At 42.9% G+C, this 18,456-nt stretch overlaps 1 protein-coding gene across 1 annotated transcript in view; it reads right to left on the reverse strand.

The window, feature by feature from the left end:
• Met (MET proto-oncogene, receptor tyrosine kinase) overlaps positions 1-18,456 on the reverse strand; it is a 79,593-nt gene that overhangs the window by 14,752 nt on the left and 46,385 nt on the right. Inside the window, exons 10-15 of the mRNA XM_032906920.1 lie at positions 17,439-17,657; positions 10,626-10,775; positions 8,910-9,063; positions 8,577-8,717; positions 4,268-4,498; positions 2,138-2,218 (exon numbers count right to left, since the gene is read on the reverse strand). Coding sequence (XP_032762811.1) covers positions 2,138-2,218; positions 4,268-4,498; positions 8,577-8,717; positions 8,910-9,063; positions 10,626-10,775; positions 17,439-17,657 — 976 coding nt within the window. The remainder of the gene's footprint in view (positions 1-2,137; positions 2,219-4,267; positions 4,499-8,576; positions 8,718-8,909; positions 9,064-10,625; positions 10,776-17,438; positions 17,658-18,456) is intronic.

Here is an 18,456-nt window from a genome sequence, read left to right on the forward strand (position 1 = left end):
CCTTCTTCCTGGGTGTAAATAGGACCTCTTCTAGAAAGAGGGTCTTAGGAGTGGCCACCAGAGAATGGAAAGTCTTGGGGCCATGCAGCTCAAAGAACACGGAGGAAGAGGATGATGCTCAGAGAAATATTTCAAGGGATTATGCCTGGCTTTTGGGAAGAGGGGTTCTAGTTTCTATGATCTGCCTTGATGGGGAGAAGTTCTAATTTTTAAGACCTACTTCTATTTTCAGAAATAAAGGAGACCTGGGGTCAGAGAGGCAGGGGATTGTCAGAGGAGGCTTGTCAGATGTCTTTTAGTTCAAAGAACTAAGCAAACCAGAGCCCCATAGTGTAGGATATTGTTTCCTGAGCCTCGATGGTGTTATCCTGTGCAGTGGCATCAAGTCACCACTGACAACCTCACTTGTAAAACGGAGTTCAGGAAACAACTGGTCCATGCAGAAGCAGTCGCCTTATACAGACTCAAACCAACTAAGTGGGTTACATGTGTTTGTGTGCATGAGGTGTATTCACATGTGGGTATACGTGAGAGTGTGTGTGTGTGTGTGTGTGTGTGTGTGTGTGTGTACAAGGACCAAGAATGACATTCATTGTCTCTTTGCACCATTCCTTTGAGACAGGTTCTCTCACTGAGTTTGGATCAAGGCTGCTGGCCAGCAAGCTCCAGCAATCCTGTTTCCAAGCCCCACAGGTCTGGGGCTACAAACACTTGTGGACATGCTGGGTGTTTTTTATGTGAGTGCAGGGATCTGGGCAGTGGTCTTTATGCTTATTGCTGTCACTCACTGAGCCACCTCTCCAGACCCAGAATAGTTAGTTGTTCGTGTAGTTCTTCCTAATTACTTCTAGAAAGACACACTGAGGGCATGATAGCACAGCAATGAGGAGTTGACAGCATTAACGTAAGTTTCACGAGGATCTCTTTGGTGTTCCTAAGGATGCTGGCAGCCTTTTAGAAATATAATGCTGTCTATGGAAAGATGAGGGAGTGACTGACAACAGTAACCTCATGACAAGGACCGAAAAATGTCTCAGGGTTAAGACTGTTCTGAGTAAAAATGGCACCACTGCCAATTGGCATCAGGCCAATTTATTGATTGGTATAGTTAATCTACCACACGTTGCTACTGGACTCCATGCAGACTGTGCCTTGAATTATTTTGTAGTCAGGTATCCAACAAAATGAACCGTATAGAGCAATGTCATCATGGAGATTAGGTTGATGTTTGAAAGAGCTGAAGTAGCTCTGGTGTCAGAGTGCCTTGGAGGGAAACCTACCGTGTATAATTTAAAGTGTATTAGTTCTAATACAAATCTATATTATAATAGTTGGCAACCACTTTTTTCAGGTGGCTTCAAATTATAAAGTAGAAAATTACAAAGTAGGAAAGCAAATATGTGACAAAGACGGAACCGGGAATCCCTTCACGTGTAGAGTACGCTGGCTGGTTCAGGGTGTCAAATTTGTCCACAATCATGCCCCTGCATCAGGAAAGACTAAGTTTATGTTTATAAGCATACCTTGCTGTTTAAAGAGACTGCACTTGATCTTAAGATTTTTCTATGTAACAGCTAAATTTTTAAGGAATATTGCATTAAAAGGGGGCACGTGGTGTTTCCTTAGGACATTTATTTCCGTGGCATACCTCATTCTCTAAATGTGGGTAAATGAGGGATTACCATATTTAATGATTTGTCATTTTTCTGCCAGCACTTTCTTCCCCTGCTTGTATTATTCCAGTTATTACCTTTTCTTCTAAAATGGAAGTGCTGGTTCAAAAGAACAATTATAGTAGTGTCTCTGGGCAAAATGAGCCATTACTATGGTATGTGCCAATGCTTCCAATAGTTTCCATAAATGTCACTTGCAAAACAAATATTATAAGTCTAACATGGCTAAAAATGGTACTCGGTTCATGGAAGAGACTCACCGCTCCTTCTCCCTTACTTATTAGTTCTCCATGGGGTAATTTCAGAGGGGCTATCTCAGTAAGTGTTTAGACTAAACACATTCTCAGGATTAATTCCACAATTTCAGTAGCAGATGATTTTTTTTCCCCACAAGGAAAAGTGCAAACCGACACTTCATTACTTGCAAACCACCAATGTACTTTCCACTACTAAATGCAACTTACTATTCAAGGATTTCACAGCACAGTGAATTTTCTTTCCGTCACTGTCCAACAAAGTCCCATGATAGACACAGCCAAAATGCCCTATTGGAAAAGAGAACTGGCTAGAGTTAGGTGACACTGGCTTAGGCAGCAACTCTTTATCAAGCCTCTTTTTTTCCCCTGTGAGATAAAAGGTTACATTGCTTATGACACTTTGATTAATGATGCCACACTGTACGGTGCAAGTGTTAGATTTAAATACAGATGCAATGCATTTCTCTCCATGCTATAAGCAATGTGATTATTTAATATGTGGTGAAAATTGTAGGTACTATGGCTTCTTTTAAAGATTAATTTATTAAAACATCAAGTCACTGGGGGTGTCCCTGGGCATGATGATAGATAGCTTCTTCATGAAAGAGAGTTATTATTTTTAAGGATAAAATACTACTTAAGAAAACATGTAGATAATTTTATCCCATTGAATAAGTATAAAATGAGCCCTCTATAGTCTAGTAACTGATAATAAATAAGGTATTGTGGAGTAAGGATTTCCCCTGTTAGTCACTGGTTAATATGTAAGCCACGTTGGCAGGAGTCAAAGACAGTCTGCCCAGATGAGGCAGATTCGCTATGACTCACTTCATGCATTTCCCTCTGACTTTACCCACTCACTTCCCTAACGGTGGCCTTTCACCAGTGGCAGTAATTTCTCTCAGAGGTGCCAAATGCCCGAGAGCTGTGTAAGTCATTCAATTAATTCATGGAGTCCGGCTGTCCTGAGGGCTTAGTGTATGAGGGATGGGGCTACCCTCTGCGACACAAAGACGAACACAATGAAACCCAGGCTCTTGAGTGCTCACAATTTTCCATGGGTAACACATATAAACAAACAGTAGTTAATATTGATACAGCTTCTTAAGGACTGTGACTTTGGAGAAATAATCACCATCATGTTAACACCTTTCATGATTAAAAAAAAAAGTCCTGATTTTGCAACAGGTAGAGTGAGTATTGTCTTATAGGCAATTCCACGAGGCTCTTCCCAGGAACCTAGCAACAGCTTACGTCATCACCTTCCCCCAGGTATAAGGCTGGTGTATAAGAGGATTGCTCGCACCCCAGCTCTCTCTCTCTCTCTCCATCTTCTATTCACTCTTTCTCTCTGTTTCTGTCTCTGCCTGTCTCTCTGTCTCTCTCTCTTCCCTTTCTTTCTCTGTCCCCACTTGTTCCTGGTGGGCCTTCACCCAATATTAAAACTTCCTTTTACACTAGGTCTGTCACTTGGCATGGTTGTTCGGGGTGACACCTAGGGCACAGGCACAGGGAGGCAATGACAGCACTGTTTTACAAAACACGGCAGTGAGACTATAATTAGTGAGAGTATACATCCCCACTTGTGCCCTTTTCGGGAAGAAGCAACTTACAAACTCAGCTCTGGATGGTCAGAGGGAGCAGTGTTCATGCATCACCGCTCCGTCAGCTTCTCTTGCATCACGCTGGCAGATGCCTCTGGTAGAGCATTTAGCATAAGAGTGACCAGACGCCATTCCGTACTAAGTTAAAAAGGATTTTACAGTGGACTTTATCTCATGGCTTCTGGCTGGCTTCTCTTCCTGACAAATACTTCCTCCAATAGTGTTAAGGTTTGCGGTTATCGATGCTCCGGCTGGCTTATTGCAAATAGTCATTCTTTGTGTGAAGAAACCGGAGTGCATTGTGGCGATGATATATGTCGCCTCAGATCAGGGGAAGGCTATAAATCCCACGTATCCTGATGCTGTCCAGCAGGGGACAAGCCGTTATATACTACACTTTGCTACTGCTCTCAGAATAAAGGAAGATTGAAGGGATAAAGGAGTGAAAAAATTGGCATAGTTTTTTTTCCCAAGAAACTGTAGTTAGTGTGAGAAATATGAGGGAGAAATGGGGTTCTCTCCTGTGTTGGAGAAGACCCGGTTTCCACGCACAGGGCAGTCTCCGTGGATATGCCTTTTCAGGTCTGTATTTCTGTGGGACAGAACTCAAACACCTCATTATCAGGCTCTGTCAGGGGCCCTCAGCATTGTCTAAGTTCCTAATCTGCAAAACAGGAGATAAAAGGCTTACTGGAAAACTGTACTTAACAGAGAACTGAGTGGAAACACTTACCTCTTCCTATGACTTCATTGAAATGCACAATCAGGCTACTGGGTCCAATCACTACGTGCTGCACCGCTTGGACCAGCTCTGGATTTAGAGCGCTGAGGTCAATGTGAACAGTGTTTTGTAGTAATGGGCTGGATATATCAGAGTCTCCACTCGTCAGGATCGGGGACAGATCTGTCAGAGGATACTGCACTTGTCTGCAGGCTCCATTCTGAGAGGAGTTGGGAAACTGGTCTGCAAGATAAAGCAAATGGATGCAGCGGTGAAATCTTACTCACTGTGGTGTGCCTCTGGGTGGCAAAGGGGATTAATAGTGGATTTAACATTAACGCTATGCTAGTTACTGCATTCACTGAGGTTGGGAACACCCTTTGCAAAGAACGGTTGGAGAAAAATGGTAGTGAATCAGGAAAAGGCACACATACATACGTGTTTTAAGTGAGTAGTGTTAACAATAAACTCCTGTTTGTCCCATTGGTTTCCTTGGGTTTTTAATTTCTCTTCTTATTAATAACAAAAGGCAATGGCTGAAGTTCACTTTAAGACCTAGTCTTCCTCTAAGAATTGGAAGCAGAATAGACCTGCGATGCTTCTAGGTGAAAGCGCTAATTTTCACTAAGGGTGAGGGCCACACTCAGGAATACGCGGGCAGCAATATTGACTTAGGTAAGTTATTAAAAAGAAAAAGGAGGACATGAGATGGGGTGGGGAGGACAGAGTCAGGGAGAAGACTAAGGGTGAAATTGAGGAGGATACATTGTATGGAATTCCCAAAGGATGAACAAGAGTATTATGTTACCAAGTTAAAGAATAGAGGTCAGGAGCAGTGAGCATGGTTTAGCAATTGCCCAGTCCTGCAAATATCCAATTCAGACATTAAAAAAGTAAAAAAAGATGCCTTATGAGAGGACAACATATTAACGGAAACGATTAGTATTGTGGCAACTCCTGGACAAGGGATTATGTATAGAAAAATACATACAACCAATACAAGTTGAATATCCCTTTCAAAAATACTTGGGACCAGAGATCGTTCAGACTTTGAATTTTCTCAGAGTTTGAAATACTGTCATGGACTTTACTGGTTGATCATTCATCCCTGATCACACAATCTGAAATTTAAAATTGAAAATATAAAACTTTGAAGCCTGATACTTAGGTATCGTAGTTCTTAAAGGCTGGGGCTATGGCTCAGTGGGCAACAGCACTTAAGCATGAGGACTTGAGTTCAAACACCCTCCCACCCCCGCTAGCATATAAACAAACCAAAAAAGCATTGCAGAGCCAAGACAGTTGGATGCCAAGAGCTTCCAGCGAGCCTAGCACAAAAGGAGAGCATTAGGTTCAGTGACAGAGCCTGTCATAAGGCAACAAGGCCCAGACTGACAGCAAAGACTCCTGACATCTTGCTCTGGGCTTCATATGTAGGTACAAAGACATTGGGCTTCATATGTAGGTACAAAGACCATGCACAGACAGGCACACACCCACATGCTCTCTCTCTCACACACACACGTCACCGAGCTTTCAACTATTTTCTATTTCAACATTTTGGGTTATGGTTGTCAACTTGTACTTATATATCGTTAGAAGTAAATGAAACTACATTCTCAGGATTGAGAGTCTCCCACATTGTGGTGGTGGTGGTGGGGGTCACAGAGTGTTATGGCTGCTTAGAGGAGGCGGTTTGGATCTGTGCTAGGACTCCCTACCACTGTTCACTTCCCGCTGGAACACCACCCACGACAAAGATGGAGCATTAGAATCACAGCAACTGACTAGCAGTGTGTGTATGTGTGTATGCTCAGAGGAGAGTTCTGGGGGGTTGGCACTCTCCTTCTACCTTTACATGGGTTCCAGGCATCAAATTTAGCAGGCTTGTCAGCAATTACATCACTCCCCGAGCCCTCTAGCTTTCTCATTTAAAAAATTATTATAAATTATTATTATTATTATTATTATTATTATTATTATTAGGGTGTGTATCTCTCTGTCTCTCTGTCTCTGGCTCTGTCTCTCTGTGTGTGTGTGTGTGTGTGTGTGTGTGTGTGTGTGTTCGTGCAGTGTGAGGATTCCTCACTTGCCTAATGTGTCATCATGGCTAGGAAAACCAGTTTCTCCCTCCTGGCTTGCTTTCCAACTGCTCCTTGCTTCTTTTGCAGGGCAAAGAAGGCCATCCTGAGAGAACAATGAGAGAGTGCACATCCCAAACCTAACCAATAGCAACTGCAGAACTCTCTATAGCTGGGAGGAGTGTGTGTGTGTGTGTGTGTGTGTGTGTGTGTGTGTGTGTGTGTGTGTGTGTGTGTTTAGTGGAGACCCAGAATTCTCTATGACATTTCTGTGGGGTTATATCTGGGTGATCTAAACTGGCTTCGCTGTGTATTGGGCTACACAGAGGCTCAGGAGGAGCTCCCTTCAGGAGACCTTTGTTTTGCATCTTACAAAACTTTTTTCTCAGCCCCTGAGAATCTGCAGCCCTGAACTCTAGGTGCAAAGGAGAGCGAGGGTGAGGAAACAAGGTTAGAAAACCCTCATTTGACAGCTTGCTATTAAAGGCGGGGGGGAGGGAGCAGGTCTTCCTTTGCCCTTTCCCTACCCACCACTTGTGGGGGCCTCTTCGAAGTTCTAGAGTCTTCCTGGGAGGCTGCATTTGTTTGTTTGGAGCTACTGACTATTATGACTATAAAGGCCCTTCCAAAACTTTTCTGGAGATAGTTTTGAGATTCATTGTCTGGCCGAGTAAGTCTTATTAACCAAGAGAGCTACTGTGGAAAACACGAACCATGCCTAAGTGGAGTTAGAAATAGTCACGACATCATCAGCTTCCTTAAGGACTGGTTTTCTTGTTGGACTGCAAGCAAACAGTATTACTGTTGTTGCCATTGGGGACCACTTACCTAATCCACCTTTCACACCTCTCTCTCTCTCTCTCTCTCTCTCTCTCTCTCTCTCTCTCTCTCTCTCACACACACACACACACACACACACACACACACACACACACACACACACATACGATCAAGCAAGCGCTATGGTGTGTGTGCTTGTATGTGTTTATATTGTGTTTGTGCCAGAGGCCAATGCTTGGCGTCTTCCTCAGTCAGTCTCTATTTCTCTAGCTGAATTTGGAGCCTCTTGGCCAATGGACTCTGAGGCTGTGTGCCCTACACGCCCGGAACATGTGACTTTTATGTACGTTCTGCTGATACAAGCTCAGGTCCTCTTTCTTGGGCTGTAAGCATGTTATAGACCATCATCTCCCGAGCCCAGGAAAGCTCTGTGGAAAGCAGTTAGTTGCCAGCCTCAATAACTCCAGGTTAGAGCTATTAAACATGAGTACAGACTACTAATTTTATTTAAGGTTTAAAAGCATGCACCAAGCTTGATTTGTTCACATTCTTAAAGGGTTGGGTTTCTTTCTAACAGTGAGTGGAGTCATGTGGGGCATTCGATAACCTCTGGGAGGACCAACCTAAGTCTCAGGAAGGGCAACGAGCGGTGAGAAACTCGGAACGCTAAGTGTCTCGCTGCTTGGATGAGCAGCTTCTAACTTCTCAGTGTCCGAAACTGTCTGTGACTCACTTTATTTATCCGATGGTAGATATTTCAACAGGGAAGTGCTTGCACTTGACTCATGTCCTGTAACTTCTAAAGATAATGGCCCCGGTACAATACAGACATTTTGCTTTGTGCAAGACATGTTTAACTAAAACAATGTGAAATGCCCTGGCCAGCCTGACCATTTGTCGGCCTGGTGTTTTGCAAAGCAGACGATGTTGATGAACAGCAGAAGTGGAGGTTTTTCTTGGATAAGTCTCAAAATATATTCAAGTCACAGACGGCGGTAGGTAAAAGATAGGCTCATTGAGAATGTTTTAAACAAGATTACTAATGGCATAATTCAAAAGTTCCCCTCCCCCAAGATAGCATTTTAAAAATTATATTTAAATAAAAATATTTTATAACTGGAGTCTAGCTGAAGGGTTAAGGAGAGCTTCTCAGTGTCTTAGCATTGCTGATATTAAGTCACCTTGCTCAAATAATTCTAAAGTGAACCTTTCTGTGTGTGAGCAGAGAGCCTGCAGATGCTACAATTCCAATATGATACCTGCATGAGTTGGATTGTAAAGTGAAGGCCATGCAATTCTGCGTCAAGTTAAATGTTCCTTTGGCAGAGGTCAACACTTTCTTTTCCCTACTCGTATAAAAATATAAGGAAGGAGAAAAAAAAAGCAAAAAGCAAGAACAATGCCACAGCTCACAGAGGTCTATGTATAGATATTTCTCAGGATAGTAAACTGAATTATACCTTCTGGAAAAGTAGCTCTGTAGTCTACAGACTCATTTGAGACCATCTCTGTAGTTGGGCTTACACTTCGGGCACTTACAAGCCTATCCAAATGAGGAGTGTGTACTCTTGCGTCATAGCGAACTAATTCACTGCCCAGATCTTAAAACAGAGAGAAAGAGAGAGCTTGTTAAGACTTTGCTGTCACAGGCCCCAGGAGACTTTGACCCAGTGCCCAGAACTCACAGCCTTTTATGAATGCTTCTTAAACAACCCAATACATCTCCACGACAGTGCTGAACGTAAACACAACATCACTATGGTAGCTTCTTAGACAATAAACAAAATATGCACCTTTATGCTTTCTCTTTCTCAGCCACAGGAAGAGCCCGGATAATAATAAAACTACTACTGATATTGAGACCGCACCAATGATCAATCCTGCAAAATTCTGATCCGGTTGAACGATCACTTTTCCAAGGACAGTTGAAGAGACTGCTTGCTTCCACTAGAAATAAATAAGGAGGAAAGTCAGATTTTGGCCAAGGTTGATATAAAATATTCTATCTATGTGAGGATCAGTTTCTCTGGGCCCCAATTAGCACCTGATGGCTATTCTAGAAGGTACATTACGGCCTTCACACTAATCGAGAGTTTCCTCAATTCTTTCTTGGTGTGCAGATAATTAGGAAATACTGATTACCTAAAGCGTGACTTGGATAAACAAAAAATTTTTTTGATCTTGAGAAACTAAAGTATATACGAAGGGAAATGGATAATTCAAGTATTATGATACCATAGAAGTATGAATAAATAAAACTTATGTCCCATTTGAGAGGGTAGAATGCACAGCAGAAAATACTTCTCATAAGAGGAGAGACCATATTATTATAGGATAATGAAGCTCCATAGTCTCTTTATTTCCACTTTGACACACAGAAGAAATCTTGTGGCTTTCCCCAGCTCTGGCGCTTTGCGATTTTTAAAATTGATGGTCATTCTGAAATTTGAACCCTAGTTTCTACATCCGGTCTCAGATTTTGTAACTCTTTTGTATATTTCCATTTCTTAACATTTCCAGAAGACTTCAGGAATCCTTCAAAGCTACCGGTTTCTTGGGTAAGCATGGTATGCATGAAATAAGATATCGTTCAGCCATAAACTAGAATGAACCACAAAAAAGTATTTTCCAAGTCAAATGAGAGAGAGGCCAGAAGAAAACTATTGTATGATTTGACTGAGATGAAATACATAGGTCAGCAAATTCACAGAGGAAAAAAAGTAGATTAGAGGTAACAAGAGCTGCTGGGGAGGAGGGTGGGGAATTATTGCTTAGCTGGTTACGAAGCATCTGCTTGGGAAGGCTTCTGAGTTACAGAGCAGTGACGGTTATACACAGTATGAATATAATGCCTGCCCTTGAGTTGCCCATTTAATGTTATTAAGAAAGCAAACTTTATGATATATGTGTGTCACCCTGATTTAAAGAAATTACAATTTCAACATCCCAAGCCTACTGAACTGTATATTTCGAGTGGTAAATTGTATGGTACGTAAGTCTATACCAAAAATAAACGGTTGGAAAAGTAAAGAAACATTCTTGTTCTGGGTTATCTGGTTTAGCTGTGGACACGAAAGAAGGTAATGTACAACAGCCGAGTTTCCACCTTACTCTGCCAAGCGGATACGTCTCCTTTTATCTGTAGAGTTTCTATGCATTGTGATCACTGACGTGGGAAGGCCTCTTAGTGTGGTAAAAAGCGGGAGGAGGCACACTCTTGCACGCGCGCTGCTCCTTCTGAGAATGGCAGCAGGTTTTGGCAAGAGCGTGGCATGATGGGGAAGCGGTGCTGGTAAAACGCCTTTTGAGAATTACACTTTTGACCCAGGGGAAAGAGACGGTGTGATTAAAAACCTCCACATTTCTCAAATCACAGCTAGGAACCGAGGCTGAGCTGATGAGCTAGAGCCAGAGCAGAGATGAGCTTTAATGATTTATTTTAAGCCTCCTGGCGACATAATTGCAACGGCATCCTTATTTACATCATGAAAGGCTTGCGGGAACCCCACCTCTATATTTAGCTCGCCGCTGTTCTGCTTCAGCAGGTCACTGGGGACCGTACACAACAAAGCATCAGAATGCCAGTGGAGATTCTCGCAGCTCTTATTCCCGACTTTTAACACTTCACCTTTAACTGCTTCAGGGTCAATATCGTCTCCCTGGAAGGGAAAAAGAGAAATCAGAAATGAGAGGCCATCAACACTTCACAGGTCGGTAGGAGCGCTGGCAGGTCTAGAAGGAAGCCAAGTATACAGCCAGTACACATGGTGTTTTCCAAGAGATCTGACCCTTTCTGGTGCTCAGCTTCCTGGGAGATAGGCTGGCTGAGAGGGGGTGTGAGCATTTCAGGACACTGTCTAGGCAGGAAGGGTAAGGGGAGATTTTCCATCAGGTTCGATTTTAGAGAAAGGGAAGGGGACTACTGTTTGCCCCTTTATTTTGAAAACTGTCATGCACAATCATCTTAGTACTGACTTCATATAGAGTACGAGTACGGATGGACGGACGACGACAAAAAGGGAACGGCTTCTCGTTTAGCGGCTAAGCCTGCTGAATCCCTTAACACTACCTTCCGCAGTGACTGACTTTCGGGCTCGCATTGAACACTGGAAAATACCAAAGCCCAGGTCTCATCTTCAGAGACCCAAGGAACTGCCTGGTCGACACATTCCTTTAGCTGTTTGAGCTGGGCAGTTTCTCTTTATTCTTCTTAGTGGAACAATGCACATAAATAAATTCATTTCGACGAAATTCCCAGAAGATGCTGAATGACTTTCCATAGGATTTGAGAGCACAGTTGCATTATTTAGAATAATTACGTCGAATCTTGAGGTTTATTACACACTACCCAACTTGACATAGTTAACTTAAATCAACATCAGGAATGTTAAATGTTAAAAAAACAAAAAACAACAACAAAAAAACCCCCCAAAAACCAAAATCAACATTTTGTTCCAGAAACTAGGCATTAGTCTTGGGAAAGAAGTGCAAAATGTGAATATATTTGTTTTTCATATCAAGACTTATTGGGTAGTTATTTATTAAATACGTTGTTACTTGGAGGAGAGAACAATCAAAACCTATTACTATTTTTCTTATGGACAAGGAACAGGTCCTAACATTAGACAGCCCAGCAACTTTGTTTTACAAACTCTTCTTGATTGTGTCCACAAACTGCTTTTCCTTGCAGTGTCTCATAGATTTCAGGATGGGTAGGCCTGAGAGCATTCTAGAAGTGGGAACACCTGAGAGAGGGCACCTCTTTATATTTCTAAGGCTCTCCTGAAGAAACGAACACAGGCAAACCCTGTCCTTATTGTACTTCCAGAGCCGGTAGGAGCAAGCCATTGATCTAGGTCACCCACACAGGGTAATTCAACGGAGAAGCACATAAATCTCACGGGTCACTTTGGGACTTGAAATGACAACTTGTTGGTTAGGTCTAGAAAGGGCGCGGGAGCTCACTCACATATTGGAGGGAATTCAGCAAATGAGAGGGAAAAGGTATTAAAGGACCAGAAGGCTTGATTTATGAGAGACGCCCTAACATGGGCCTCGAGTGCTTAGATAATAGCTGAGGGTGGGGGAAGGGAGGACAATAATGCATGCCCTTCTCCAGGACTCATGGGTTCAGCCTCATGGTATCCTTGGAGACTCAGAGGAATTAACAACTAAAAGACTGAATTCATTTTTTTTTTATTCATAACCATCAAGGAGCACATGATGAGCACTGACTTATAGAATGTATGTTCCCAACAGCTCTGAGATGAAATGCCTTTAAAAGCTGAAATCAGATAGAAAAGCATACGAAGGCTAGACGGATCCCGGCAGCCCTAGCATCTGAGAGGAGGAACTGGTACCAAAGCGGGAAGAACAAAAATGGATGCAGTTCAAGCTTCGAATTCAAAGTTAATGTAGCTTTCTTGAGCCTTGGAAACGATTTTAATGATTAATTATAAACTATTTATTAAGTAGAAGCACACATTTACAAAGCTAGCTCAGTTCTGTAGGCACTGAAGTAACAATATACAGGATTCTAAATGAAATGGCATAAGCGAGAGAGAGCGTCAATCCTTTTTCTTTTGATTTTCTTTTTTTATTGGATATTTTATTTGTTTACGTTTCAGATGTTATCCCCTTTCCTGGTTTCCCTTCCTCAAACTCCCATCCCATCCCTCTCTCCCTGCTTCTATGAAGGTGTTCCCCCACCCACCAACCTACCCACTCCCACCTCACTGCCCTGTCATTCCTCTACACTGGAGCATGGAGCCTCCACAGAACCAATGGCCTCTCCTCCCACTGATGTCAGACAAGCCAGTCTTCTGCTACATATGCGGCTAGAGCCATGGGTCCCTCCACATGTACTCTTTGGTTGGTGGTTTAGTCCCTGGGAGCTCTGGGGGGGGGGGGCTGGTTGGTCGACAGTGTTGTTCTTCCTATGAGGAGAGCTTCTTTAGACACAAAGAGCAACTCAGAATTACAATGATGTCATTTTCTCCTGTAAAGACTTGGTATTTTGTGATTGTTGATTTACAGGAGGAGGACTAAGCTTCAAGAAGGGACTAAGTCACAAAACTTAGCAAATTCTATCTGATGCAAAATCTACTTCTCACCCAATGAATGGCAACTAGGAGGAAACAAAGACTTGTCAAATTTTAGATGTTTGAAGTAAGTTTAGAGTGGGGCTAGAAAGATGACTCAGCAGTTAAGACTGCTTACTACCCTTCCAGAGACCCTAAGTTCAATTCCCATCATTCTCCTGGCTTACAACATTGTAGCTCCAGGGGATCTACCCTCTTTTGGACTCCACAGGTACCTGGACTTACACCTGTAAGTGTTTAGAGCTATTTCCCTTAAATAAGTGTGCACGACCTATGTCATGTGATAAAAATTTCTCTACTATGAAGTATTTTTATATTCATTAAATGAAAGTGAATAGTTAGAAACACTGTAACTCAGGAAAGTTGCATGTAAGCTTTAGTACCACTGTTTGCTCCCCAGCGGACCCCAAGACAGTTAAGCTAATCTTTCTAAACCTGTTTATTTACTCATTAATAGGGAACAACAACTACTGGCCTCCTAACCTCAAAGGTCCACATAAGATTTTAATCGAAATTCCTTTATAAGCGTGAGTGCTATTGCTCATGGGACCCCACTGTGTACTCCCAAAGAGAAGCTTACTCTACAACACCTTTCACAGGCTCTCCCGCAGGCTCTCCCGGTGGACTTGGACTACTTCTAACATCTATAGGATTAAGAATGACTGGAATTTGGTGCTATTGGGGCTGGTCCCTCTGCATAGTCACCAGGTCAACTAGGTGCTGAGGCAGATTCCACAATTGGAGCTGAGAACTATCATGGTCCTCTTTAAATCAGGGATTCTTACAGGTACATCTGGTTCAGAAATGTGAACTCCTCCTGGCAGTCAACAACAAATTTCATAGTGTAATTTCTCCCATAGATGTAGCTTCCTTTGCTTTCTGACATTGTTTCACTCTATAGCCCATACTGGCCTAGAACCCCTTATTTTCCTATCCCAGCTAGCCATAATGGGGTTGCAAGCAGGCGCTATGGCCCCTAACTATCAGTCTCCACCTACTTCCCCGCAGGCTCCTCCCCCTTCTCCTCTTCTTTGTTATGTGCACGTGTGTGTTCTTTGGTGCACAAGCAGAGTCCACAAGGGCCACTGGGATCCTCTGGAGTTGAATTACAGTGATTGTGAGGCTTTGGCATGGGTGCTGGGAACCAATCCCTAACTGAGCTCTTCTGCAAGAGCAGTGTACAGTCTTAACCACTGGCCCGCCTTTCCAGCTCCCACTTTTTTGTTTAACATTTTTTGGTAGTATTATTGGTTAGGGCTAGGGTCTTGAGCATGCCGACAACCAAGCCACACTCAAGCACACAGCACTTTCATTAATGGAAGGCAAATTCCCTTTGCACTCATGTTTGAATGGCAGTGGAATAAGAACGAGAAATCCTTTTAACAAAAACACACTACTGGGTGTCCGAGAGAGGCAGAGGGATCAAAGCGATCAATTTTAGAAATTGATAAAGGATTAAATTTCTGCCACAGTTAGTAAGATCATATATTCCACTCATATTTCCTCCTAGACTTACATAAAATGGTATATAGGAAAAGGGTGAATTAGGACACTAAAACAATTGCTCTAAATTGTCCTGTCCCCACTGGAGCACAGCTTTGTGACACATAAGTGCTATAGGTTTGTTAGAGAGAATAAGTGAACTTTATATAGTGAAGAAAGGGAACTGTTTTGTGCCCATCTCTAGGGAACTTGGGCCATGTTGGAAATACCATTAGAATGATGTCAAGTCATGTTTTTCTTGGTCCAACAACTTTGTAAGACATTGAATAATGCCTGCTTAATTTATATAGAGAGGAGTTTCTCTTCTGTCCAACACTAGCTTTGAAAGGGGAGACAAAGAGTGTTCTTTCTAATCTGTCCATCGTAAACACAGGAACAGGAAAACAGTATTTTGGGGTGGCACAAAACTACTTGCACACCAACCTTTGTTTTCATCAAGAAAAACCAAATGGAATCTTCCAAACAGCAAACTGTTATTGTTGCAAGCAAAAGGTCACACTAGATTAGTTTTATTGGGGCAAAAAAGGAGAGAAGTGATAAAAAACCCTTTCTCTTTTTCCTAAAACCAATTAAAGAAGCAGATGAAAGAACTTTGGTGTGGCGAACATGCTGTTCAGTGAAGCAGGCTTCCATTTAATTTCATGCTGGGTTTACTTAATTATTGTACGAAATGCGAAGGCGAGGTTAGTGATAGTGAGTGTGAGTGTGGGCATGGGTTCCTTCAGAGATAAAAAAAAAATCACCCTGAAAAAGTGGAACTATTTCAGTGGCAGTGTCACTCGGATGGAGGTGACCCATGGTACAACATCCCACCTGAGCAGGGGCTACTCCACTGTTTGTGTGAGCTCAGGTAGTCATTCAGAAGTTCTTTCTGGAGAAAAGATTCTCAATGTCTCAAACAACAGTTTGTGAGGGTCGGATATTTTGCTATCTGAGTGGACTTTGAAAAGCTTGAATCTTGACCGTTTTGCTAGCTTTCTTATTATTTGAAGTAAAAGTGACTGAAGTAACAGAAGAGAGCTGATCTGAGCCCTTACTGCTTCTGGCTGGATCTTAGCGATCTTTACCTGCAGCAGGAAGGTGATCTGCTACTATGTGCTAAGTAGGCTCTGGAATAATATATTCCCAAGGCAGTGGTAATTCAGATTCATTTATAAGTCGGCTTAGATTCCACCACACCTATGAAATGGCCCAGTGGATATAAGATGAGTTAAATCCCCAAAGACCATGTGAAAAGCTGAATGCTGTTCCTTACATCCATGATCCCAGTACGCCTATGCCGCGGAGGTGGAGATAAGAGAGTTGCTTAGAAATTTATGGACCATCTAGCCTGGAGTGGCAGAATAAGAGTCTGCCTTGCTGTGAAATGTGGTCAAGAACCCATGGCCGGGGAGCTGACAGTTTCCATGGAGGCGAACCCACTACTATTATTTTGCTAAATAGTCATAAAACTCAAACTGTCCTCTAAATTCCTATCTGTAGGCTTGTAGATTAGCGTAGCCTTCAGACTTTGTCAGGGGACTTTGCGCATTGCATGGTGGTTAATACAGAAACCCAGACCTGGTCAAAGTGCAGAAAACCAGTGTTAGCTGAGTGCTAAGCCATGGATGGCACATACACATTCATTACCTTTTTCTCTCAAGCCTCAGGGACCATATCTTGGAAGAGGGGTGGCACGGTGGGGGGCGGGGGGTAGAAAGATTGTAAGAGTCAGAGGTTGGGGATGAGCAGTGCAAAGCCGTGTCTTCTGGCTGTTCATTCCAGTTTCAGGTCTGAACTGTTCGTTCAGGAACACACAGCTGTCTGCACACAACCTGTACATGAGCTCCCACTCCTAGCTAAGGAGTTGTTGCTATGCGTGGGAATTTTTGGAGGACAGAGTGTGTTTTCTGGTAAGTCAACTACAAGTGCATTCCAGTGGATGGCCCAGGTCTGTGAATATAATAAGGAAGATACAAACTGGATTTGGTAGGTTATTATTATTTTTTTAAAGAGGACATGAAATTGAGAAGGGGTGGGCAGTTATCTGGGAAGAGTTAGAGTGGGGAGTTGAATATGGACAAAGTACACCATGTGTCTATAAAATTCTCAAAGAGTACATATAGATAAGATAGAGAGGGGAGAGATTGTGTGTGTGTGTGTGTGTGTGTGTAGAGAGAGAGAGAGAGAGAGAGAGAGAGAGAGAGAGAGAGAGAGAGAGAGAGAGAGAGAGAGAGAGAGAGAGAAGGAAAAGAAGAAAAAACCAACTCTGAAAAGTTGACCTCTGGTCTTCAAATATTTGCCGTGACATGCCCGCCCCTCCCCTGCCCGGAACCGGCTACACACAGATGTAAAACTTCACATACTACAAGGAAACACAAAACTGCAGCTAACGCATTTACCACCACAGCCCTGACTGCTTGCCTTCCAATAAGCACGTGTAGGTGAAATCACATCGTCATGACAGCATCAGCAGGAGCCTGCTGGATAGATTTATGTTCAGCACGTGTTGCTTTTTAATGTACACACAAGGAAGCGGTCTTCAATGCTTCATTAAAAAGCAATGGATAAATACGCTTATCTTTTAGTCTTCTGCCAAAAAGATTTGTTTCCAGAGCTTTGATATTTGCTGATGTAGAATCAGATACATTGAGCAAATACAATGACTCTATTCACGTGGCTGTGAAGCCAACGGGGCCCTTCAAGTTCATTTAAGAGAGTATTTTAAGCAACTCTTACCTTAATTTCCACTACATTCTCATTGCCCATGGAGATCATTACTGGCTTTTCGAAAGGCTTAAACATAGGATCATGTACGTAAGTGAGATCAAAGTGTTTGGAAAGGATCCCGTCCAGCAGGAAGAAGGCTTTGGTCTTCAGGGGGAGTTGCAGGTCCAGCTGTTGCAGGGAAGGAGTGGTACAGCAGATGATCTCTGAACTCGAGCGATGTTGGCACGCCTACGGGAGACAGGGTTCCCACCGTCAGCAGCACACGGACGGCATCGCTACCGCTTGGCTATTTCACAACCTCAGAACCACAACTCAAGACACATCCGTTGTCAAAGATGTTCTGCATTTGACTTCCTAACGTCGAAGAACACGTTTTTGGGGCACACGATGGAAGTAAAAATTTCCGAACAACTGTTTGAGCTTTCACGGGCTGCGAATAAGCTACGATGATGTCGCGGCAGCTGGCTGTTCCCTCCCTCCATCATGTGATTTTCCTCAGCTCAACAAGGCACTTTCTTGGTGGAAATGCCATCTCATTTTGTAAAGCAGCTATGGGCCAACAGGGGCTGGACCTTGAGAACATAGACACCCTTGATTCAGATCCCGCTTTTAAGTTTTAGGAACTGAGGTAAAGGTATTACTCAGAAACTCAGTTTCCTTACTTAGTAAAGAAGACTTAAGTGTTCTTCTCGGTGTGGGAGGTTGCATGGCACAAAGCCAAGTTCCATGTGGTTAGCACCACATCTGAAAATGTCCATGCATTCTTAATAGTGTGTTTACTAGTAAGGGTTAGTTCTAAAATACAAAGTCAATCTCATCTAATAGTCCCTATATTTCCACAGGAAGGTGTCATGTTGTCCTTTTTTCCTGGGGGAGCAGGGTTTCTTTGTATAGCCCTTGCTGTCCTGGAACTCACTCTGTCGACCAGAATGGTCTAGAACTCAGTGATCTGACTGCCTCTGCCTCCCCAGTCCTGGGATTAAAGGTGTGCGCCATCACTGCCTGGCTCTATTTTTAGATAAAACAT

Source organism: Rattus rattus, chromosome 6 (assembly GCF_011064425.1).
Source record: "Rattus rattus isolate New Zealand chromosome 6, Rrattus_CSIRO_v1, whole genome shotgun sequence".
Classification (NCBI taxonomy): Eukaryota; Metazoa; Chordata; class Mammalia; order Rodentia; family Muridae; genus Rattus; species Rattus rattus.